Source organism: Scyliorhinus canicula, chromosome 22 (genome assembly GCF_902713615.1).
Source record: "Scyliorhinus canicula chromosome 22, sScyCan1.1, whole genome shotgun sequence".
Taxonomy (NCBI): domain Eukaryota; kingdom Metazoa; phylum Chordata; class Chondrichthyes; order Carcharhiniformes; family Scyliorhinidae; genus Scyliorhinus; species Scyliorhinus canicula.
In genome coordinates this window covers 26,630,759-26,656,555 of record NC_052167.1, presented here as the reverse complement: position 1 = coordinate 26,656,555, position 25,797 = coordinate 26,630,759, and the positions used below count along the sequence as shown (strand labels likewise).

The 25,797-nt window shown below is 51.6% G+C and overlaps 1 protein-coding gene across 1 annotated transcript in view; it reads right to left on the bottom strand.

Moving 5' to 3' along the window:
• LOC119956166 (paired box protein Pax-2-like) overlaps positions 1-25,797 on the bottom strand; it is a 249,275-nt gene that overhangs the window by 29,309 nt on the left and 194,169 nt on the right. The window contains 1 exon segment of the mRNA XM_038783090.1: positions 16,407-16,533. Within this exon segment, the coding sequence (XP_038639018.1) occupies positions 16,407-16,533 (127 nt within the window).

The window sequence follows — 25,797 nt, the reverse complement described above, 5'->3', positions numbered from 1 at the left end:
ATCCTGTGAGGATTGGCAGGATGGATGCAGAGAGGATGCTTCCCCTAGTGAGAGGAACTAGAACAAGGAGCCAGAGTTTGAAAATAAGGGTAGCTCCTGGGACAAAAAGCACAGATCCTTCAAGACTCTGCAGCATTGCCCCCAACCCCTTCTTCTGTTCCGAAATGGACAATAACCAACTTACAGATCCCAAAGCTTTTTCCTGCCTTCCACCCAAGTAGGTACGACCTGCAGCATCTTCCCTCTTTCTTTCTCTTACCCAATTCTAAGTTACCATGAGACCATAAGAACAGAATTAGGCCATTCGGTCCATCGAGTCTGCTCCGCCATTCAATCATGGCTGATATTTTCTCATCCCCATTCTCCTGCCTTCTCCCCATAACCCCTGATCATATTAATCCAGAACCTATCTATCTCTGTCTGAAAGACACTCAGTGATTTGGCCTCCACAGCCTTCTGCAGCAAAGAGTTCCACAGATTCACCACCCTCTGGCTGAAGAGATTCCTCCTCATCTCTTTTTTAAAGGATCGTCCCTTCAGTTGGAGGCTGTGTCTTCGGGTTCTAGTTTTTCCTACAAGTGGAAACATCCTCTCCACGTCCACTCTACTGAGGTCTCTCAGTATTCTGTAATTTTCAAAAAATCCTCCCCCCCAGTCAAAGTTCTAGGGTGGGATTTTCCGTCTCTGTACCGAAATCGCGATCGGCATGGGGTTGGGGGTGGGGGTGGGGGGGAGGGGGGGGGTGGGTTGGGGGGGGGAGAGAATGAGAGTCAAACCCGAGATCGAGTCCGACGCGGCACCAGCGATTCCCAGGTCCCTGGAGTCTCTGCGCGCGGTCAACGTGACGCAGGTCGGGGGCCAGTGAAAGAGGCCCCCGCGCCGATTCTCCCAGTGCAGATTAGTTCTCTCATGGTTCCTCCCGGCGGGAACTCTGCGTGATTGGGGGGGGGGGGGCGGAAATATTCAACGGTGGGGGCCTCCAGGACGGCCCAGCTACCGATCATGGGCCACCGATGCGCCGGAGCGTGCGATCTTGGGGGGGGCCTTTGTTTTTGGTGCCAGTCCGCGGAGTGGGTCGGCCATGTCGCGAGGGCAGCCGCCAAAGGCCACCGCCGTGCACGAGCTGCGAGCAGCACTCTGGGGCCCCGCTAATCCCCTGCAAATCGGAAAACCACCCTGGACTTTCTCCAGGGAAGTCCAGAATGATTCGCGCGCAGTTTTCGTGGGCGTGGGGACATAGCTCCATTATTGGAGGATCCCGTCCCTGACCTCCTGCAGATAAAACAGTTTTCAATGCCTTAACCTTAAATCAAATGGTTTACTGCTCAATAATGATATAAAGGTGAGGAAAAGTGGCCATCTGCCCAGATGACCAGAGGGGGAGAGCTGACTGGTGGTGATTTAACCTGAGGAACACCACTTCTCAGGCGAGGGGCGAGGTTGTGAAGGCTCTTCATGAATAATCTCAGCTGGTGAGGGGCTCCGCATCACAAACCAGTCGCCCAGCCAACTGAGCTAAGCCGGATATAACTCCAATATTTCTGCCTCAAATCCATCTTCAATGACACTAAAGTAATGTCTCAATCTTGACTGTATTAACAAGGTTGTGACAAGCAGCATGGCGGCTCCATTCTTTACAGGTTCCTTGTCGATTATATTCTCCATGTGATGGAGGACCTAACAGGAACCATGAGACTTGACACTCTGTGAGAAGTGTGCAGCTGATGAGTGGAAAATCTCCTTGGATCACATGAAGTAAAACTACCACAGTCTCTCATGATCACAAAGATGAAGAAGGGTCTATTCTAGGCCAATCTTCCAGAGGAACTAGAGTATTTCTTTATCACAAGCTCTCGCAAGCTCCAGAATGATTCTAGAATCAGAGCCTCCATTACCCATCCCAGAATATCATTCCGTGCAGGGATCGTTCTTTGTATGATATCCTCCAGGCATTAATCATGCCTTTTTCACAGTTTGTCCCGATGTGCCCATGAACATGCAGCACGGTAGCATGGTGGTTAGCATAAATGCTTCACAGCTCCAGGGTCCCAGGTTCGATTCCCGGCTGGGTCGCTGTCTGTGCGGAGTCTGCACATCCTCCCCGTGTGTGCGTGGGTTTCCTCCGGGTGCTCCGGTTTCCTCCCACAGTCCAAAGATGTGCGGGTTAGGTGGATTGGCCATGCTAAATTGCCCTTAGTGTCCTAAAAAATAAGGTTAATGGGGGGGGGGTTGTTGGGTTACTGGTATAGGTATATGTCGGCTTGAGTGGGGAGATCATTGCTCGGCACAACATCGAGGGCCGAAGGGCCTGTTCTGTGCTGTACTGTTCTAATTCTAATTCTAATTCTAACTGCAACTGTAGTTAAACTCAAAATTTTGCCCAGCATTATCTTTCTCCAGTTCACTTGCTGCCTCTTCAGGCATCGTCTTACCTCAAGGCTGAAGGTTTTACGCTCTTAGACCTTTCCTTAGAATTAACCTTTGCCTTATGACCTTTCTTATGTCACTTCCAGGATGTGAATGCATCCTTTGACCCTGCCAAATTCCGGGAGGATGTCCCAATATCCTGGACAGTTTCCAAATTACTTTTGATGACTTTTCCTTTGCGTTTGACTCTTAAACTCGGTTTGAAATCTATCCATTCTATCCCTCCAACTCTTGAACCCGTTCAGTTCCTCTGGTCATCGTCCAATCTTCTCCCCTCTCTGTTCGAACTCTTTCTTTTCCAGAATCTTAAATCTGTGGAATTTTTTCCACAAGCCCATTCCCAACACATCCTCCCTTATCCTCCTCCCAGACTTAGAGTGCAAGATCGGTTTCTACTAATTCCAACCGGCTGACCCCTCCGCCGCTCCCACATCCTCCCAATCTCGTTTGCAGTTTCGGCATAAAGGACTTTCCCTTTTCAACATAATTCCCCAATGACACAATGGCAATTTTCTGTTTGCGATTTGAGAAGTGTCTCAGAGATACCCAACACGCACTCATCACTCCAAACTTGGAAGTACAGAACACCCTTCAGCTACTCATACTCCAGAGCCCACACATGCAGCAGCACAACAGCACTGACATAATCTGATACTTGCACCTGAAAGGCACTAGATTTTTCAGAAAACAAGCGTGTGAGGGTGCGTCACGGCGGCACAGTGGTTAGCGCTGTTGCTTCACAGCACCAGGGCCCCAGGTTCATTTCCGACCTCGGGTGCCTGTCTGTGTGGGGTTTGCGCGTTCTCCCCGTGTCCGCGTGGGTTTCCTCCGGGTGCTCCGGTTTCCTCCCACAGTCCAAAGATTACATAGAACATAGAACAGTACAGCACAGAACAGGCCCTTCGGCCCTCGATGTTGTGCCGAACAATGATCACCCTACTCAAACCCACGTATCCACCCTGTACCCGTAACCCAACAACCCCCCCCCCCCCCCTTAACCTTACTTTTTAGAACACTATGGGCAATTTAGCATGGCCAATCCACCTAACCCGCACATCTTTGGACTGTGGGAGGAAACCGGAGCACCCGGAGGAAACCCACACACACACGGGGAGGACGTGCAGACTCCACACAGACAGTGACCCAGCCGGGAATCGAACCTGGGACCCTGGAGCTGTGAAGCATTTATGCTAACCACCATCCTACCGTGCTGCCCTAAAGATGTGCAGGTTAGGTGAATTGGCCAGGCTAAAATTTGCCCCTTCGTATGCAGGTTAGGTGGGGCTGCGGGGAAAGGGCGGGAGAGTGGATGTAGGTATGGCGCTCTTTCAGAGGATTGGTTCAAGCTCGCTGGGCCGAATGGTCTCATTCAAACCGTGAGGGTTCTATGAACATACAAATTAGCAGCAGGAGTTGACCACTTGGCCCCTTGAGCCCGATTCTAACCTTGACCCCACACTCCTGCCTGCCCCCCCCCCCCCCCACCCCCATTAGCCTTCCACCTCCTTGTTATCTAGAACCTATCAGCTCAGTCTTTAAAGATTCACAGACTCTGCATCCACTGCCATTTGAGGAAGAGAGTTCCAGAGACTCACGGCCTTATGGGAGAAAACATTTCTCCACATATCTGCCTTGGCCGATTTCAAACTTGTCTTTTCCTTCTTAAGGGGAGGTGCCTGATGCCTGAAATGGAACAGTGTCATCAAGATTAGCGTTAAAATCAATCTCTCCCCTGCCAAGAGTGTGTCTACAAAAGGGTTTTCCGTCATATTGTACAAGAGTGAATTATTGCACAAAATAGTAAAGGAATGATGGGCCTTTTACCGAAAGAGACAATACTTTAATAAAAAAAGAACAAGTGCCGCCATCAATAGAACACTGGGTTCAACCAGCAAAGAATTTAACCATATCATATCATCCAGGCCCTCATGACACTGTTGAAAAATCTAATACTTTCAAGAGGAATGGACGAAATAACATCAACAGTAAACTGGATTTAATGCTGAATGTGGAGTGTTTTATGGCCAATGATTTATTTGTGAGGCACTGGTTGGCAGGCAGTTTATAAGCGATGAAGCCAAGCCAGCTGTAATAAGATGGGGGGGTGTTCAGTTAACCTCTTTTGATCTTGTTAATTGAAGGGTGAATTTTCACCTGGATATCGGAGAGGTCCTTGCTTTTCCCGGAGTAGGCCCCGGAACCTCGTACATTCCCCTGAACACCCACTAAGGGCATTCAAATGAAGGGGCTGGTTTAGCTCACCAGGCTAAATCGCTGGCTTTTAAAGCAGACCAAGCAGGCCAGCAGCACGGTTCGATTCCCGTACCAGCCTCCCCGGACAGGCGCCGGAATGTGGCAACTAGGGGCTTTTCACAGTAACTTCATTGAAGCCTACTCGTGACAATAAGCGATTTTCATTTTCATTTCAAATGGTCATTGGATAGACATATGGACGATAAGGGAATAGTGTAGATGGGCTTTAGAGTGGTTTCACAGGTCGGCGCAACATCGAGGGCCGAAGGGCCTGTACTGCACTGTAATGTTCTATGTTCATAGAATTTACAGTGCAGAAGGAGGCCATTCGGTCCATTGAGTCTACACCGGCCTCTGAAAGACCACCCGACCAGAGACAGGAAATATTCCACATCCCACCTGGGGTTTACTGCTAACTAACCCAAGTTTTTTTTAAATAGATTTAGAGCACTTAATTCATTTTTTCCAATTGAGGGGCAATTTAGCGTGGCCAATCCACTTATCCCGCACATCTTTGTATTGTGGGGAGGAAACCCACGCAAACACGGGGAGAATGTGCAAACTCCACACGCTCAGTGACCCAGGGCCGGGATCGAACCTGGGACCTCGGCGCCATGAGGCAGCAGTGCTAACCCACTGCGGCACCGCGCTGCCCTCCTAACTAAACCAAGTTGCTAACGATTGAAAAAGTATGCGGGACGCCCCCCCACCCCTCATTCAGAAGCCGCTGTGCTTCTACAAGTAGAGCACTAAGTCAGAGGGTCAGTTACCCCTGCAATTGAACATTGGAGTTCCTTGTGATAGGCTACATGGCTCGAGCAGTGGGGGACAGCCGTGGTGGTTTACTGGACTCTCCTGCAGTGTTGGAATTGCAGAGAATTACTCACAGCAGAGAACCAAGCCTTCCGTGGTCACAGAGGAGTCCGGGAAGAGAGACCTCAACAAAAAGGTTACTTGTCAAAGTAACCGATGTGCAAACACAAGTCAATCTCAGCCGGGACGGCACACAGCAGCACGGCCGCTACCAGGGCCGACTTTTATGTCCCAAGTCCATTATCCCGCGGATGGGTCTCAGTGGGGAGGCTCGTACTCCACGAGACTCACTGGGAGATTAATCGGTTCATCCCCATGGGTCTCATGGGGGTTAGAACAAGACCCTTTGGCCCAACTAGTTTAGGCCGGTGTTTATGGAGCACATTGAGCCTCATAGAACCATTAGAAACAGGTGGAGACCATTCAGCCCCTCGCGCTTGCTGTACCATTCAATGAGGTGATGGCCAATCTGTCTCTTTCGCCCCATCCAGCCGCCTGTGTTGCGCAACCTTGAGTCACAAAACTCTGAAATCTCCCCTCTTTTGTGTAAGTCTGCCGGCATATTCCTTTCTCCATCATGTAGCTTCCCTGAGGGTCCGAACTATAAAACCTTTAGACAGCCTGATAGTTCCAGCGATGGAATATCGTTGGTGAAGATTGAAGAACTCTTATTGAGTACACGTTGTATTCAACAAACTGCAAATCAGACCACAAGTTCAAAAGAGCGGCAGATGCTTTCTCGAACAGTAATAAACACAGAAACAGAGAAACCAGGAGCAGGAGGAGGCTATTCGGCCCTTCGAACCTGCTCCGCCATTCAGGCTAATCCCTGATCTCAATGCCGCATTCCTGCTTTTTCCCCATATCATTGAAACCTCAAAAGAATATCCAACTCTTTCTTGAACACATTCAGTGACTTGCCCTCCGCAGCCTTCTGTGTTCGAGAATTCCACCTGCCTTTGAGCGAAGAAAAAAATTAAAGGGTTCACAAGTCATTCATTTTAAATAGATTATGTTAACCTCGACAAAATAAAACCAGCAAGGTCGATAACGCCAGTTGTTTTAATCGGCCCTGAAAACCATTTTCGAAGAACATCGTCTTCAGTGGGCAGCACGGTAGCATTGTGGATAGCACAATCGCTTCACAGCTCCAGGGTCCCAGGTTCGATTCCGGCTTGGGTCACTGTCTGTGCGGAGTCTGCACATCCTCCCCGTGCGTGCGTGGGTTTCCTCCGGGTGCTCCGGTTTCCTCCCACAGTCCAAAGATGTACAGGTTAGGTGGATTGACCGTGATAAATTGCCCTTAGTGTCCAAAATTGCCCTTAGTGTTGGGTGGGGTTACTGGGTTATGGGGTTATGGGGATAGGGTGGAGGTGTTGACCTTGGGTAGTGTGCTCTTTCCAAGAGCCGGTGCAGACTCAATGGGCCGAATGGCCTCCTTCTGCACTGTAAATTCTATGATCATGATCAGTGCCTTCGGTAACAATGGTCATTAATCCAGAATTCAAAAAACCTGGGTGGTCACAATCTCTGATTGGCTCGGGTCAGAAAGGACAACATTCCATGTGGGTCTCATTTCCAAACTTGGGAGATGGAGGGGGGGCTGTCTTGAAAGACTCAATATCTCCACAAACTTCAATCCCCTTTATTGTTGACAAAAAAAGACACTTGTCGTCAAAGCTTTTCATCTCACACTCATCAGTACAGACTCAAGAATACCAAATTTCAAAAGGCGCTACAATGCGTACTGCTTGCAATAAAGGTGCTGATTGGTTAGCAAGTCGACCCTGAGGCCGGGATCGGACCCGGGTCCGTGGCACCGTGAGGCAGCAGCGCTAACCACTGCGCCACTGTGCCGTCCTGGCACACACCGTCGTGGCTTAAACATACGTCGGCATTCCTTCATTGTCTTTCCTTTAATAGCTTGCAATTCTGTTCACAACAGCACTGTGGGGGCATCTCCCCTGCAGAGACCATAGAGGATCAAGAGGGAAGTCCACCATCTTGAAATGAAATGAAATGAAATGAAAATCGCTTATTGTCACGAGTAGGCTTCAATGAAGTTACTGTGAAAAGCGCCTAGTCGCCACATTCCGGCGCCTGTTCGGGGAGGCTGGTATGGGAATTGAACCCACGCTGCTGGCCTGACTTGAAAGCCAGCGATTTAGCCCAGTGTGCTAAACCAGCCCCTCTATTGTCTACTCTTAGCTTCCCCCGAGGGGGAAGCTAAGAGTAGACAATAAATGTCGGAGCGGCCTGCAATTCACACATCCCAAGATGAAAGAAAGTTTATTGATAAAATAGAGATCAATCGTGAAAGAAATAGGTTGGAGCTTGTTGGGGGACTGCCTACTGGGCACAGTTCGATTCTTGTCAATTGTCCTGGGGTTCTGCTGTTGGGGTAATAATTCTTTCCATCTAAAATGAACTATTCTTCCTTTTCTTCACATTTCAGATTAAATTCTTCGTCTAATCCTGTGATATCTCTCGCCTCGTCCAATGTGCTGACACTGAAGGGCATCACGGTTGCACAGTGGTTAGCACTGTTGCTTCACAGCTCCAGGGTCCCAGATTCGATTTCCCGCCTTGGGTCACTGTCTGTGCGGAGTCTGCACGTTCTCCCCGTGTCTGTGTGGGTTTCCTCCGGGTGCTCCGGTTTCCTCCCACAGGTCCCGAAAGACGTGCTTTTAGGTAATTTGAACATTCTGAATTCTCCCTCTGTGTACCTGAACAGGCGACGTAATGTGGCGACTAGGGGCTTTTCGCAGTAACTTCATTGCAGTGTCAATGTAAGCCTACTTGTGACAATAAAGATTACTTTACTTTCTGGAATGAAGGCCCAAATTAGACACCCAAATAAACTGAGCAGGTATTCAGATTCTTTCCGTGGGAGGGATTCTCCCCCCCCCTGCCGGGTTGGAGAATTCTGGGGGGTGGCGCAAATCCTACCCCGCCGCCCTGCCGCCAGCTGACAAATTCTCCGGCGCCGATTTTGAGGCGGAGGCGGGGTTCACGCCACGCCGGTCGGGGGCCATTGGCAGCAGCCCCCTCGGCAATTCTACGGGCCCCAATGGGCCAAACGGACATCCGTTTTTGGCCAGTCCCAACGCGTGGGTTAGACATGGTCCCACCCGGCGGGACCTGGCAGGTAAGTTGGCAGGGGGGCGGTCCTCGGGAGGGCATGGGGGGATCTGACCCCGGGAGGGGGGGGGGGGGGGGGAGGGGGGGGGGGAAGGGGGCTGGCCTGCAATCGGGGCCCACCGATCTGCAGGTGGGCCTGTACCATTGGAGCACTCCTCCCTTCCGCGCCGGCCCCTGTAGGGCTCTACCATGGCCAGCGCGGAGAAGACAACCCCTGTGCATGCACCAGGTTCCGCGCATACGCGAGATCATGCCGGCCCTTCGGCACATGCGTGAACTCGCGCAGTCCCTTCGCTGCCGGCTGGCGTGGCGCCAACCCCTCCCGCATCCACCTAGCCCCCAGAAGTGTGCAGAATTTTGCACTTTCAGGGGCTGTTGACGCTGGAGTGGTTCGCACCGGTTTTCCCGCCGGAGTGGGGACTCAGTCCCCAGAAAGGAGAATCCTGCCCTTTATCTTTTCCACACCAAATGGTACGTGCACCTTTGTGTACCATCTACGAAAATAGCTCTCTGGCTTCGACTGACCCACGGGGAACAATGTGGTTTCTGACAAACAGGGGATTGTGGGTAGCACGAGTCGCCATTGTCTCTCCATTCCAAATACACTGGAAGCACCTCCAGTCCCGTGAGGCAGGGCAGGGCGTGGATGACTGCTACCAATCAACAGAGAGGGAGGCATTAGAGAGAGAGAGAGAGAGGGGCTGAGTGGAGAATGGGTTAACCCAGTCTCTTGCTGGGTGAGTCCACAAAACATAGCAAGAGAAAGTTGATACAATGGATCAGTTTTGGGGCAGAGTCACAGAATGAGAGGGGCGCAACGGTCTATATTCGCAGCTGGATGCAACCCGCTTGAGCCTTTTCATTTCCGAATGGCGCTCTCAAATTTCCAATGTGCTGCAACATAATCCGTGCAGCATTGCTCCACACACAGAGTCCACAGCTATCCTCGTCCGATAGGACCCTGACAATCAGGGTCAAGGAGATCATTGGGCATCATAATGCTCAATATGCCCAATCATAACCCTAATCATTCGTCATCAGATTTGCCCCATCGCCAGTCACACAAATCCCAGTCCCAAACCTCCCAGTTGGCAATGTCCTCCTTGTTGTTGAGCACCTTGGCTTGATTGCATGCAGTGCAGATGGCATCAGCCACCCCCAAGTTGGCAGTGACCCTCTGTATTCACGAAGGTGGTGGGGGCCCGAGTTAATGACGGGCAGAATTATTTATGGAGAATTCTGTTCTGCGCACAATGCCAGCCAGCTAGCGTCCATAGAACCACAGAACTCCTACAATACAGAAGGAGGCCATTCGCCCCATCAAGTCTGCACTGACCCTCCGAAAGAGCACGCTACCTAGGCCCTCGCCCCTCCACCCTATCCTTGAAACCCCAACTAAGCTTTTGGAGACTAAAGGACAATTTATCGTGGCCAATCCACCTGACCTGCACATCTTTGGACTGTGGGAGGAAACCGGAGAATCCGGAGGAAACTCACTCGGACACGGGGAGAACGTGCAAACTTTCATTGTTTCGTAGCGTAGTGGTATTGTCGCTGGACTAGTAATTCAAGGACCCGGGTTCAAATCCCAACACGGCAGCTGGTGAAATTTGAATTCAATAAAAATCGGGAAATGAAAGTCTAACAAAGACCATTCACGATTGTTGTAAAAACCCATCAGGCACACTAATGTCCTGTGTGGAAGTCTGTCATCCTTGCCAGGTCTGGCCTACACGTGACTCCAGTCCCACAGCAATGTGGTTGACTCTTATATGCCCTCGTGGATGGGCAATAAATACTGACTGTGGTAGTATGACTAGAGGCACTACGGTACCTGGGAGTGTGAGCTGCTATTGGTGGAGAAGGCTTGCTGCTCATTGGCCCAAGTGTTGCTTGGTCAAGACGAAGGTAGCTCCGCCCACGAGGCGGAGTACAAGAACCCGTGTCTCCCAGCAGCCATCGTTCTTTCTGTACTCGAGCTGCTGGGGAAACATCTTGTAGATTAAAGCCTTCAATTCGGACTACTCCTTCGTTTCTGTGGTTATTGATCGGGCATCACTGACCCAGCCAGCGACACCCCCATCCCATGAACGAATAAAGAAAATGGGTCGTGTGAATGAGAATTTTGTTCCACAGGTACTGGAAACGATTGTGAATGGTTGGGGAGAAGAACCTTGGTCTTGAAAGGAACAACGGGAAAATAATCCAAATACCAAAGACAGACCAGCAAGATAAAAGCAAAGGGAAAGGTCTTTGCTGTTTATTCAGTGAGCGTCGCTTGTGAGATTAGAACAAAACTCGCAAAGGAAGGAACGAGATGGCCAGGCACAGATGTGAGGCACTTCATTTACAAGGGGAAGAAATGGCTCTTTCTATTCTGTCCTGACCTAACCTGTTAGTCAAATTATCAATCCACCTATTTATAGGATGAACAATCCCTTTGTGGCACGGCCACACCATATCATTTCAGAGTTCAATCAGTCCTCTTTGTGACAGAGTGCATTTACTGTCACTTTTTTGACGGTCGGCTATAATTATGTGAATTTCAATAAAGCGCTCCCATATTAACCTGACACTGACAACTGAACATTATTGTGTTTAACCCTCTGCGTGCCAGTTCACTTGTTGCCCCCCCCCCCCCCCCCGTGTCTTTGTGCTTCAAGTGATAATGAAGGGCCCAGTTCATCTTCAAACTATCTGCCATGCACCTTGTATGATGTTAAATGGCACAGTTATTAGAAGGCTTGGAAGTAACACACTAGGGGATCATTGAATACTATACAATAAAACCATCCACGACAGGCGAATCCAGCCTTTATTCCTTGTTTCGTGTTGAGTTGACTGATATTAGCCAAGGCAGATCTGAGGCAGAACTATTTGGCCTCAGTACCCCGGCTGCCCTCCCTTGACCACTATCCAGTGCTTCTTGATATCATAGAATGATAGAATTCACAGTGCAGAAGGAGCCCCATCAAGTCTGCACCGGCCCTTGGAAAGAGCACCCTACTTAAGCCCACACCTTCACCCTATCCCCGTAACCCCACCTAGCCTTGTGGACACTAAAGGGCAATTTAGCGTGGCCAATCAAACTAACCTGCACATCTGTGGACTGTGGGAGGAAACCGGAGCATCCGGAGGAAACCCAGGCAGATACAAGGAGAACGTGCAGACTCCGCACAGTCACCCGAGGCCGGAATTGAACCCGGGTTCCTGGCACTGTGAGGCAGCAGCGCTAACCACTGTGCCGCCCCTATATAGGTGCTGAGTAAATACAGGAGCTGGGTTGGCTGTGATGATGCATAGTAACAATGTGAATGTAACCCTACACCTTCAAAAACAACAGGGTGAGAATTTGCTTCATAAATTAATCAACTTGGAGTTCCTTGTTATTTGGAAAGAAAGGTTTGCATTGATAACTGTAAAAAAAGAAAGGGCTTGACCAACAATAAAATACTTTTCAAAACATAGTCACCAGTTGTAATGTAGGAAACCTCCAGTGCATTTGCACAAAGGAAGTTCCCAAAATGTGGTCATAACTCCAAGCACTCTGCTTATTTTAACCAGTGTTGGTTACAGGGATCACAGGGATCACAGGGATCACAGGGATCACAGGGATCCCCCCCCCACCCCCCCCCCCCCACCTCCCCCCCCCCCCCCCCACCCCTCCCCCACCCCCCCCCCACTGTTGCTCACAGGCCGACTCTGGCAACACTTCCATTCTCACCCTTGATTTCATACGCCGCCGTGATCGCACACATCCCTTACCCCTGTAAGGAGGCCTGTTTAGCTCAGTTGGCTGGACAGCTGGTTCGTGATGGGGAGCAACACCAACAGCGCAGGTTCAATTCCCGTACCGGCTGAGGTTATTCATGAAGGCCCCGCCTTCTCAACCTTTTCCCTTGCCTGAGGGGTGGTGACCCTCAGGTTAAATCACCACCAGTCAGCTCTCTTCCCCCCCCCCCCCCCCCCCCCCAAAGGGGAAAGCAGTATATGGTCATCTGGGACTATGGAGACTTTACCGATCCCCGTAACCTCCTCCAACCCAACTCTGGGTTGCTGCGATCCTCCAATAATGGCCTTCCGTACATTCTAATTGAAATTACTCCAATGTTTCCGGCTGTGCTTGTAGATGTCTGAGCCTCCAGCTCGGGCGTTCCCACTCTCAGTCTTCCCACCTCTCAACCTCTCCTTCTTTCAGGATTTCCTTCGAACCTACACCTGTGAAGAAACTTTCGATCAGCTGTCCCCATACCTCCTGTCGTGGTTCAATGTCAAATTCTGTTTCCTAATGCTTTGCGGCGCATTTTGGGACTTTTTAGCGCATTGAAGGTGTTATGGAAACACCAAGTGTTGTTGTTGGCCAGGATGTCGGGGAAAATCCCCCAGCGCCTTTTCAAAGTGGTGTCACCTCAAAGGGCGCACCTCGGAGAGCACACAGGGCCTCCGTTGAGCGTCTCACCTGAGAACTGCACCTCTAGCTGTGCAGCACTCCCTCAGCACTGTACTGGAGGGTCAACTGAATTGTGTGTTCTGTCCCTGGGTTGTGACTCAAACCCATAACCTACTGACTCAGAGGCAAGGGACAACACACTGGGTGACATTTTACCAGCTAGAGGCTGGGTGGCGGGCGCAGAACATGGCGAGGGCATGCGCTTGCCCCATTATCTTCCCGGCTCATTATTATATTTTACCATCCAGCTATTTGTCAACGCAATCTTCCCATTCACCCATCCACTCAACCTTATATCCCACCACAATCCATCCAATCAACTAATGTTTCCATCCATCAACCTATCCAGCTCTCCATCCACCCTTTCATTTATCACCCATCAGCACGGTAGTATAGTGGTTAGCACAGTTGCTTTACAGCTCCAGGGTCCCAGGTTCGATTCCCGGCTTGGGTCACTGTCTGTGCGGAGTCTGCACGTTCTCCCCGTGTCTGCGTGGGTTTCCTCCGGGTGCTCCGGTTTCCTCCCAGAGTCCAAAGATGTGCAGGTTAGGTGGATTGGCCGTGATAAATTGCCCTTAGTATCCAAAAAGGTTAAGTGGGGTTACTGGGTTACGGGGATAGGGTAGATACGTGGGCTTGAGTGGGGTGCTCTTTGTTAGGGCTGGTGCAGACTTGATGGGCCGAATGGCCTCCTTCTGGCACTGTAAATTCTGTAAAATATCCATCTATTCACCCAACCGAGCACAATGAAGTGGGCGGCAAGGTGGCACAGTGGTTAGCACTGCGGCCTCGCAGGGTCAGGGACCCGGGTTCAATTCAGGCCTTGGGTGACTGTGTCGAATCTGCACTTTCTTCCTGTGCCTCTGTTTCCTCTGGGTTTTCTCCGGGTGCTCCAGTTTACCCCCACAGTCCAAAGGTGTGCAGGCTAGATGGATTGGCCATGCTAAGTTGCCTCATAGAGTCCACAGGTTGATGTCAAGGACAGTCACTCTCACCTCTTGAGTTCAGCTCTTTTGTCCTTGACATCAAGGCAGCTTTTGACTGAGTGGCATCAAGTAACCCCAGCAAAACTGGAGTCAATGGGACTCAAGGTACAACCTCAGCACTGTTCAAGTCACACTTGGCACAAAGGAAGATGGTTGTGGTGGTTGGAGGTCAATCACCTCAGCTCCAGGACATCACTACTGGAGTTCCTCAGGGTAGTGTCCAAGGCTCAACCATCCTCAGCCATTTCATCAATGGCCTTTCCTCCATCATAAGGTCAGGAGGATGTTCGCTGATGTGTGCACAATGTTCAGCACCATTCACGACTCCTCCAACACTGAAGCAGTCCATGTCCAAATGCAGCAAGTCCTGGACCACATCCAGGCTTGGACAAGTGGCAAGTAACAATCGTGCCACGCAAGTGTCAGGCAATGACCATCTCCAACAAGAGAGAATCTGGTCATCGCCCTTTGGCATTCAATGGCATTATTGTCTCTGAATCCACCACTATCAACATCCTGGGAGTTACCATCGACAACAAATTGAACTAGACTAGCCATATAAATACTGTGGCTACATGAGCAGGCCAGAGGTTGAGATTTCTGCAGCGAGTAACTCACCTCCTGACCCCCCCAAAGCCCGTCCATCATCTACAAGGCACAAATCAGGAGTGTGCTGGAATACTCTCCACTTGCCTGGATGAGCGCAGCTCCAACAACACCCAAGAAGCTCGACACCATCCAGAACAGAACTGTCCACATGATTGGCACCCCGTGCCAAACATTCACCCCCTCCAACATTGACGCACAGTGGCAGCCGAGTGTAACATCTACAAGATGCACTCCATCAACTCCTAAAGCACTGTCCAAACTTCTTCCAAACCCACAACTTCTACCACAAAGGCAGCAGACACATGGAAAGACCACTGCCTGGAAGATCCACTCCAAGTCGCTCACCACCCTGACTTGGAGCTATCTCCGTTCCTTCACTGCCGCTGTGTCAAATCCTGGAACTCCCTCCCTAACAGCACAGTGGGTGCACCTACACCTCAGGGACTGCAATGGTTCAAGAAGGCAGCTCACCACCACCTTCTGAAGGGCAATTATGGAAGGTTGGTAAGTTCTGGCATTGCCGTGATGCCCGCACATTGTGAATAAATAAATAAATGTTAAAAACCATCACCATTTCCATTGTCCACTCTCACAGAATACCACGATTCAGCCATCCTTTCTCACGTTCACCTACTCAGCTGATTCATTCACCACCTAATCACCTATCTAACTTTTCATCCATCCCTCCATTCGCCTTCCACCCACCCACTCAAACCGCCCAAGCATTGACCTTTCGAGCCAACGACATCCATTAGAAGTCAAGTCACCGACCCGTCTATCCACATATCCATCCATCTCCCCTCTTATCCATCTATCATTTCATCCACCCCACCACCGAAGGATAGTCCACGCATATCTTGTTGTGACTTCATTTGAATCTCACCTTAAAATAAAAATGCATTCATGCGTTTCCTCTGATACCGTCGCCCAGGGATTTCGTCACAAATTGAGAGGTGCACTATTAACCTCATGCTTTTTTGTGTAAAGGCCCCGGGGGAGATCCCACTTCAAAAGCAGACAGATGATTCTCCCACGAGGAAACCAAGAAATTCTCTTTGGCGGACTTGCTGTTCCCAGAGTACCGCTGTACCGGCCGCTTTGCTGTGTGTGTTGTCAGTCCGGGTGTAGTGGAGCCTGAAGCGTTGAAGGGCGACACAGTGGCCCAGTGGGTTCGTTCTGCTGCTTCACAGCGCCAGGGACCAGGGTTCGAATCCGACCCTTGGGAGACCGTCTGTGTGGAGTTTGCACATCCTCCCCGTGTATGCGTGGGTTTCCTCCGGGTGCTCCGGTTTCCTCCCACTGTCCAAAAATTTGTCGGTTAGGTGGATGGGCCAGACAATTGGCATTTAGTATCCAAAGGATTAGGTGGGGTTACAGGGATGGGGCCGGGGGGGGGGGGGGGGGGGGGCCTAGGTAGGGTGCAGACTCAAAGGGGGGGGGGGGCCTAGGTAGGGTGCAGACTCAAAGGGCCAAATGGCCTCCTTCTGCACTGCGGTGATTCTACGATTCGGCACATGCTTTAGCTTTGCAAACGCAGATCGTGTTGAAATGGATCACCAAATCTGTGACCCAAACATCCCTCCAGCACACTAAGAATGGAATTTTTGCAACCAAAAACGACAAGGCCCCTTTAGCTGTTCCCGCTTACCTGACTCCCAAATGCTTTCTTTGCATAACATTCAATGCTTGTTGCCATTTTATTATTATTACGCTGGGAGACACGTTACCTGTCACAACAGGGTAGCTCTGGGGTCCTGAAACGTTGGTGCCAAGGTCAGGAGTGGCGGAGGCTGTCAGGCTGCTCTTGACGTCTTCCAATCCAGAGGCCAGGGCCGACAGGGAATACTCATTAGCCTGGGAGAAACACAAAAATAGGGAGACGTGACAAACTGGCAGGAGTTTGCTCCGGGATTCCTGGCAAGCGATTTCACAATTCACCCCCCCCCCCCCCCCCGCCTCATTATTTTGGAGCAGGCTGACGGAGAGTGAACGTTCTTTCACAATCCGTCAGCGCGACATAATTGTGGATCGGAGAGCGAGACGCAAACAGCAGAGACGGTGTTGAGTCTGCACATTCATAGAATCATGGAATTTACAGTACAGAAGGAGGACATTCGGCCCATTGAAGTCTGCTCCGGATTTTTTTTTTTAAGAGCACCGTACCCAAGCCCACACCCCCACCCCATCCCCACAACCCAGTAACCCCACCCAACTCTAAGAGCAATTTTCATAGAATTTAGTGCAGAAGGAGGCCACTCGGCCCATCGAGTCTGCACCGGCTCTTGGAAAGAGCACCCTACCAGAGGTCAACACCTCCATCCTATCCCCATAACCCATTAACCCCATCCAACACAGGGCAATTTTGGACACTAAGGGCAGTTTATCATGGCCAATCCACCCAACCTGCACATCTTTGGACTGTGGGCGGAAACCGGATCACCCGGAGGAAACCCACACACACATGGGGAGAACGTGCAGACTCAGCACAGACAGTGACCCAAGCCGGGAATCGAACCTGGGACCCTGGAGCTGCGAAGCAATTGTGCCAAGCATTATGCTACCATGCCACCCCTGCTACCGTGCTGCCCGTGTTGCGTGGGTTTCCTCCAGGTGCTTCGGTTTCCTCCCACAGTCCAAAGGTGGACAGGTTAGGTGGATTGGCCATGATAAAATTACCCCTTAATGTCCAACGGTGAAGTGGGGTTACGGGGATAGGAGTGAGTCTAGGTCAGGTGCTCTTCGGGGCAGCAGGGTAGCATGGTGGTTAGCATCAATGCTTCACAGCTCCGTGGTCCCAGGTTCGATTCCCGGCTGGGTCACTGTCTGTGTGGAGTCTGCACGTCCTCCCCCTGTGTGCGTGGGTTTCCTCCGGGTGCTCCGGTTTCCTCCCACAGTCCAAAGATGTGCGGGTTAGGTGGATTGGCCATGCTAAATTGCCCGTAGTGTCCTAATAAAAGTAAGGTTAAGGGGGGGGGTTGTTGGGTTACGGGTATAGGGTGGATACGTGGGTTTGAGTAGGGTGATCATGGCTCGGCACAACATTGAGGGCCGAAGGGCCTGTTCTGTGCTGTACTGTTCTATGTTCTATGTTCTCTTTCAGAGGGTGGGCCGAATGGCCTCCTTCTGCACTGTAGGGATTCTATGGAACCGCCGTCGTGATTCTCCGTTATGCCGGCGCCCGAAGGTTTCCCGAAGGCGCGGAGCTGCCCCACAATGGGAAACCCCATTGACTGGCTGGCGTAACGGAGAATCCTGTCAGCCGGTCGGGGCAGAAACGTGGCGCGGCGGGGCAGAGAAACCCGTCCAGTATTTTAGAGGGCGACTGAGATGGGGCTGGAGAATGGGACTAGCTGGGTCGCTCTTTTGGGAGTCGGTGTGGACACGAAGGGCCAAATGGCCTCCTTCTGTGCTGTAAATAACAAAACAAATGACTCGAGAAAGGAGATACAGAGAGTAACAGAGACCAAAGAGTGCGATATAGAAAATGACAGGCTTGTAATGGAAACTAGAATTGAGATATTTATTTGCTTGTCTTCAAAGTAGTGAGTTTTTTTTAAATCTCCACCTATTTCGTCCAAAAGAATTTGTCTGGGATTCTCCAATCTCGTTCGCTCCGACACCGCTGCCAGCAAGAAGGGAGTATTTGGCGCTCAGCGGGATCAAAGAATCCCGCCACCGTGAACAGTCAGAGAATGGCGGCCTGCATCTCTGACAGTGCCGCACTCCCTCGCCACTGAACCGAAGTATCAGCCTGGGTTTTGGGCTCAAATCAAGCGGGGACTTGAACTGCAGCGAGAGGTTGGGGCTGTTGGGGGGGGGTCGAGTCTCGATAGCGCATCAAAGAGGCAGCCATCTTCTCCCGCCAACGACGAAGGCCAGCAACATCAACGTTCTGATCTAAGACGGGATCTCAAAGAGAGAGAAAGTTGCATGTGCAACTTCACAGGTCATTGGAACTGTTAGGTGTTCAGTTCAAGCGCATCGCTGTGCAGCACAGCAGGAACGTGGAGTGGTGGGCCTTCACCTCTGGAGCTCAGGTTCAACTGCAGGTCAGACTAATTGAATAATAGCCTCCTTTGTCCAACAGCATTCTAAATGTGTAGTCTCAAAATCCTCAATAGGAACGGAGTAAAATCATCACTATGAGGAGCGTTTGAGCCCTCCGTGGCAGCACGGTAGCATTGTGGTTAGCACGGTCGCTTCACAGCTCCAGGGTCCCAGGTTCGATTCCCGGCTTGGGTCACTGTCTGTGCGGCATCTGCACATCCTCCCCGTGTGTGCATGGGTTTCCTCCGGGTGCTCCGGTTTCCTCCCACAGTCCAAAGATGTGCAGGTTAGGTGGATTGGCCATGCTAAATTGACCTTAGTGTCCAAAATTGCCCTTAGTGTTGGGTGGGGTTACTGGGTTATGGGGATAGGGTGGAGGTGTTGACCTTGGGTCAGGTGCTCTTTCCAAGAGCCGGTGCAGACTCGATGGGCTGAATGGCCTCCTTCTGCACTGTAAATTATATTCTAAAAAGAAATTAAATTTTTCGTTCTTCACTTCACACGCGGATCACTCCAACTTGAAAAGTGAATCCGCCACTTCATAAAACTTACGGTGCAGAAGGAGGCCATTCAGCACATCGAGTCTGCAACGGCTCTTGGAAAGAGCACCCTACTTAAGCCCACGCCTCCACCCTATCCCAGTAACCCCACCTAACCTAAGGTTAGCATGACCAATCCACCTAACCCTGCACATCTTTGGGCTGTGGGAGGAAACCGGAGCACCCGGAGGAAACCCACGCACACACGGGGAGAACGTGCAGATTCTGCACAGACGGTGACCCAAGCCGGGAATCGAACCTGGGACTCTGGAGCTGGGAAGCAACGATGCTAACCACTATGCTGCTGTACTTCCTGGAGTGTTTATCGTATTGCAGTATTGATCTTTGCAAAGTTTCAAACAGCCAGGCCCCAGCTAGCATGCGGTCTGCTGAGGCCTTTCAAATTGTTTTAAATACCTGATCACGGGTTGCGGGCGTCGCTGGCTAGGCCAACATTTATTACCCATCCCGAATTCCCTCGAGAAAGTGGTGGTGAGCTGCCTTCCTGCACCACCGCAGCCCATGGAATATTCACTGTGCTCTCAGGAAGGGACTCCCAGGAATTTGTCCCAAGATGTCTTTTGGAAACTGAGGAGTGACGTAGCCCTGGTAGCTTAGTAATGGGACACAGAGGGTGGCAGAGGCTGTTTGAGTAACTGGAGGCCGGTGTGCAGCGGCCTACCACAAGGGTCAGTGCCAGCTCCCTTATTAGAACATAGAACATAGAACAGTACAGCACAGAACAGGCCCTTCGGCCCTCAATGTTGTGCCGAGCCATGATCACCCTACTCAAACCCACGTATCCACCCTATACCCGTAACCCAACAACCACCCCCTTAACCTTACTTTTTTAGGACACTACGGGCAATTTATCATGGCCAATCCACCTAACCCGCACATCTTTGGACTGTGGGAGGAAACCGGAGCACCCGGAGGAAACCCACGCACACAGGGGGAGGACGTGCAGACTCCACACAGACAGTGACCCAGCCGGGAATCGAACCTGGAACCCCGCCCCCGCCCCCGCCGGCTGCCGAATTCTCCGGCGCCGGGGATTTGGCGGGGGGCGGGAATCACGCAGCGCCGGTTGACGGCCACTGGTAGCGCCCCCCCCCGGCAATTCTCCGACCCGCGATGGGCTGAGTGGCTGCCCGTTTTTGGCCGGCCCGCCGGCGTATATTACGACAGGTACTTACCGGCGGGACCTGGCTCCGCGGGCTGCCTGCAGGGTCCAAGGGGGGGGGGGTGGGGGGATCTGGCCCCAGGGGGGTGCCCCCATGGTGGCCTGGCCCGCGATCGGAGCCCACCGATCCGCGAGCGGGCCTGTGCCGTGGGGGTACTCTATTCCTCTGCGCCGGCTAGTCTGCGATGGCCGACGCGGAGATGAACCCCCCCCTGCGCATGCGCTGGAATGACGGCAGCACGTGCTGGTGCTCCCGCACATGCGCCAGTCGGCGGAGGCCCTTCGGCGTCGCTTGGCGTGGCACCAAGCCCTTACCGCGCCGGCTGGCGTGGTGCAAACCACTCTGGCGCCGGCCTAGCCCCTGAAGGTGCGGAGGATTCCGTACCTTTGGGGCGGCCCGACGCCGGAGTGGTTCACGCCACTCCTTCGCGCCAGAGTTTCCCGAAGAATCCCGCCCCTGGTCTGTGATGCAGAAGAAGGCCCACGGCGTGGGTTCAATTCCCACCCCAGCTTACCCGAACAGGCGCCAGAATGTGGCGACTCGGGGCTTTTCACAGTAACTTCATACTTGTGACAATAAAAAAAAAGCTTATAAAAGCTTGTGACAATAAAGATTATGGTCATTGAGAAGGCATATGAGATACTTGCCTTTATCAGTTGTGGAAGAGAATAGAATAGAAGGAGGTTATGTTGGGGTTGTACAGAACATTGGTGAGGCCGCAGCTGGAGCACTGGGTGTAATTCTGGTCACCTCACTATCAGAAGGATGTGATTGCACTGGAGAGGGTGCAGAGGGGATTCACCAGGATGTTACCTGGGATGGATCCCCATCTGATCCATGGGGAGAGATTGTTTGCTTTGGAACTGAGAAGGCCGAGGGGGAGGGATATGATTGTGGCGTATACAATTGTGAGGCATTTGGACAGGGTAAATGTCTTCTTGGTTGAGGGGGTCAACCAGTAGGGGGTCATAGATTTAGTTTGAGGGGATGGAGATTCTGAGGGGATTTGAGAACAATGATTTCACTCAGAGGGTGGTGAGAATCGGGAATGCCCGGCCCCGGGAAGGTAGTGGAGGCCGGAAACCTCATCACCTTTAGAAAGCCCTTGGATGAGCCCTCAACACACCATCAAGGATATGGGACAAGTGCTGGTAAGTGGGATTAGCGAGAGAATAGGGATGGTTATTGTCGATGCAGACTCGATGGGCCAAAGGGCCTTTTCCGTGCTGTACGACTCCATGACTTGATGTGGAGAAGATCCACTCCTGGCTGGAATTTGAAGGTCTGTTCTAAGTGTGGAGGAAACATGCCGAGACAGGATCTGCGGCAACCTTCCTCTCCAACCTCCCTGGTCTGGTATGTCCTGGAATTCCAGGGCCAACATGATTCCAATCTGACACAAATCTGTCACACCAATCTTGGTTCAAGGTACAGAAATCATGGAACTAATCAGAAGAAAACTTCAAGCAATATTGAATAACACTTAACCGTCAGAGATGGATGGAGCAAGGGAAGAGGGCGGCGCTGCGGCACTAGGGTCCCGGGTTCAATTCCAGCCTCGGGTGACTGTGTGGAGTTCACCCAGTATCTGCGTGGGCTTCCTCCGGGCGCTCCGGTTTCCTCCCGCAGTCCACAAGATGTGCAGGTTAGGTGGGTTGGCCGTGCTAAATTGTCCCTCGGTGTCCAAAATGTTTAGGTGGGGCTACGGGGATCGGGTGGAAGCGTGGGCTCAAGTAGGGTGCTGTCTCTCTCTCCAAGGGCCGGTGCGGGCTGGATGGGCCGAACGGCCTCCTTCTGCGCTGTAAATTCTACGATTCCAGGAGAAAGGAAGTCGGAAAGGACGAGAGCAAGGAACAAAGGGAGAACAACAAAAGTGGTGGGAGAACAAAAGGGGATTGAAGCGCGGACGTAAGGAAGAGATGACGGGAGGATAGATAAACGATATCTGTGGTTTCGAGGCACTTTCGGTAATGGCCATCGAGTGGAGTGACTCAAGTGCCCATGTTTCTGCAGCCTCTAGCTGACCTTGCCTAGCCTCATTCGACGGCAGCTAACCCCTGATTCTCTCGTACGACTGTCGTCCAGCTGCTAGGGAAGTCCCTGTTTTTAATAGCATTCAGATGCACAATAGCAATTCCCCAATGCAGAGCTGGCTTTGAAAAGAGAAACGGGAGGGTACCGGAGTGCGAGGTGGTGAATGCCTTAAACAAAAACACGTCCGACTACATCAGGCAGCCTTCCAGACAGACCGCCAGCCACGTCTCAAAGCTCCCTTGACAAACAACAACAGAAGGGCCAAGCAAGACAAGTGTCCTGATTAATATTCCATTCGATTAAAACCGATTTATTTTTCTCCCCTTCAACCCCCCATCCTACCCCCCCCACCCCCCACCCCACACCCCCACCCCACCCACCCAGGGTAGCCCAGTGGTTAGCACAGTTGCTTCACAGCTCCAGGATCGCAGGTTCGATTCCCGGCCTCGGGTCACTGTCTGTGCGGAGTCTGCACGTTTTCCTCCCCGTGTCTGCGTAGGTTTCCTCCGGGTGCTCCAGTTTCCTGCCGCAGTCCAAAGGCGTGCAGGTTAGGTGGGTCGGTGATGGTCCCGTACCGGCCTCCCCGAACAGGCGCCGGAATGTGGCGACTAGGGGCTTTTCACAGTAACTTCATTGAAGCCTACTCGTGACAATAAGCGATTTTCGTTTCATTTTCATTTCATAAACTGCCCTTAGTGTCCAAAAAGGTGAGGTGGGGCTACGGGTGTCGGGTGGAGGGGTGGGGTGCTCTTTGCTAAGAGCCGGTGCAGACTCGATGGGCCAAATGGCCTCCTTCTGCACTGTAAATTCTATGAACTATGAACACACACACACACACACACACAGGACGTGTGGCGTTCTGCCTTTCTTTTCCTCCGCATGCTCTCTTTCTCCACCCCCCCCTCGCTCTTTCAGTCTCCACAGCCGAGATTACAAGTCATTTCCAATTCGTTGCGGTATTGATCTTTCAGTGGGAATCAGTTTTCTAATTAGCTGCAAATTAGGCTTTGTACTGGGGTGAGTCCTGTCCCCCTGATTTATCACTGGAGTAATTCAGTGCGATTGGAGGGAAATTAAAATGAACTCAATTAAGCAACTGGTTTGCTTTATGGGCTCGGATGGAGTTTCGGACGAAAAATTAATAGACTCTTGTTGTTTAATAGTCTAATGAAAGTAAATAAAGGTTATCCATTGTAATAAGGCAGCAGCTATAAAGAAAAGTTGTATACGGCCACAACCCTCATTTATGATGCTGGAGATTCATAGTGACACTCCGCGGTAATTTCTTTTCCATTGAAATAAACAGTTTCTGTGTCGGGCCTTCACTTCAAAGGGGCAGTGTGCGTTGCCACGACGCCGACTTCAAAACCTGCTCGGCAAGTAACGTGCCTGACGGATTCGCTGGCGAGCCGCGATTTCACTTCCCTCTGTTGGATTCGGCTCATTCACTCGAGGCCCGATGTCTGATATGCAGGGATTATCATTGAGGAGAGGATGTCTGAGGGGGTGGGGGGGTGAGGGAGGGGGGGCATTCCTTCGTCATGTCAAAGGTCAACAACAGAACTATGCTTTCCAGCCCCCCCCCCCCCCCCCCCCCCCCCCCCATACCCCAGCCATGATTACAAGCTTCCGCCACTAAATCCTCTCTCTTTCACAAACTATCATCCAATCCCCGTCACTACAGTGCAGGAGGACGCTGTTCGGCCCATCGCTTGTACCCCGACCCTCCAACGTGGGCGGCACGGTAGCATTGTTGCTGCACAGCGCCAGGGTCCCAGGTTCGATTCCCGGCTTGGGTCACACTGTCTGTGTGGAGTTTTCATAGAATGTACAGCGCAGAAGGAGGCCATTTGGCCCATCGAGTCTGCACCGGCCCTTGGAAAGAGCACCCTACCTAAGCCCACATCTCCATCCTATCCCTGTAACCCCACCCAACCTTTCTGGACACTCAAGGGGCAATTTATCATGGCCAATCCATCTAACCTGCACATCTTTGGACTGTGGGAGGAAACCGGAGCACCCGGAGGAAACCCACGCACACACGGGGAGGACGTGCAGGCTCCACACAGACAGTGACCCAAGCCGGGAATCGAACCTGGGACCCTGGAGCTGTGAATCATTTGTGCTAACCACTATGCTACCGTGCTGTCCACTTCGGAGGGTCGGGGTACAATCGATGGGCTGAATGGCCTCCTCCTGCACGTTCTCCCCGTGTCTGTGTGGGTTTCTCCGTGTGCTCCGGTTCCCTCCCACAAGTCCCGAAAGAGGTGAGATTGTTGGGTGAATTGGACATTATGAATTCTCCCTCCGTGTTCCCAAACAGGCGCTGAAATGTGGCGACGAGGGGATTTCCACAGTAACTTCACTGCAGTGTTAATGTGAGCCTACTTGTAACACGAATAAAGATTATTATTATTAAGAGCATGCTACCGAGGGCCCTATCCCCCGTAACCCCACCGAACCAGCACATGTTTGGACACTAACGTGCAATATAGCATGGCCAATCCACCTAATCTGCACATCTTTGGACTGAACTTTGTGTGTCACCTTGTGTCTCAGGCTCGAGAATCCTTCTCTGACGTTGGACTTTGGTGTGATGGTGAGCCAAGCCTGACTAGAGTAAGGAGGAGGAGGAATTTAGCCTTCGATATTGATCGTGGGGATTGCTATTCAGGAAAGGGAAGACTCTGCCTTCTGTGCAAGAATGCACGGAAAACAGTGTCACACCACTCACCAAACCCGGCTACGGGGTCAAGCACCCAAAGCTTCACGACACAAATGAAACTTTGCACGGGCAAGAAGTGAATGACTTTGGCAAAGTGGGAGAGGGAGAGACAATGGACGGGATTCTCTGTCTCGCCAGCCCCGTTTACCAGCAACGGGATCCTCCGTTCTCACAGCCGGCTAATGGGGTTTCCCATTGTGGCCACCCCACGCCGTCGGGAAACCCACGGGCGTGAGTGCGCTGCCGGCGAAGTGGAGGGTCCTGCTACCGGAGAATCCCAGCAGAATATATGTCAATAAACTGCTAGTACATATTCTATTCTAACTTGAACGCTTTCAACAAACTCTCCAACTCTAAACTGATGAGGGACAAAGATAGTGTAGATAGGAAGTGGGGTCGGTTAGCTCAGTTGGCTGGTTCGTGATGCGCATTGACGCCAACAGCGCGGGATGAATTCCCGTACCGGGACAGTCGCAATGGGTCAAAGGGCCTGTGTCTGTGCTGTAAACCTGGGACTCAAGTCTCTCTGGAAAATCAAGAACACTATTTTCACAATAAACTCACTGTAAATCCACTGGATGTAAACTCT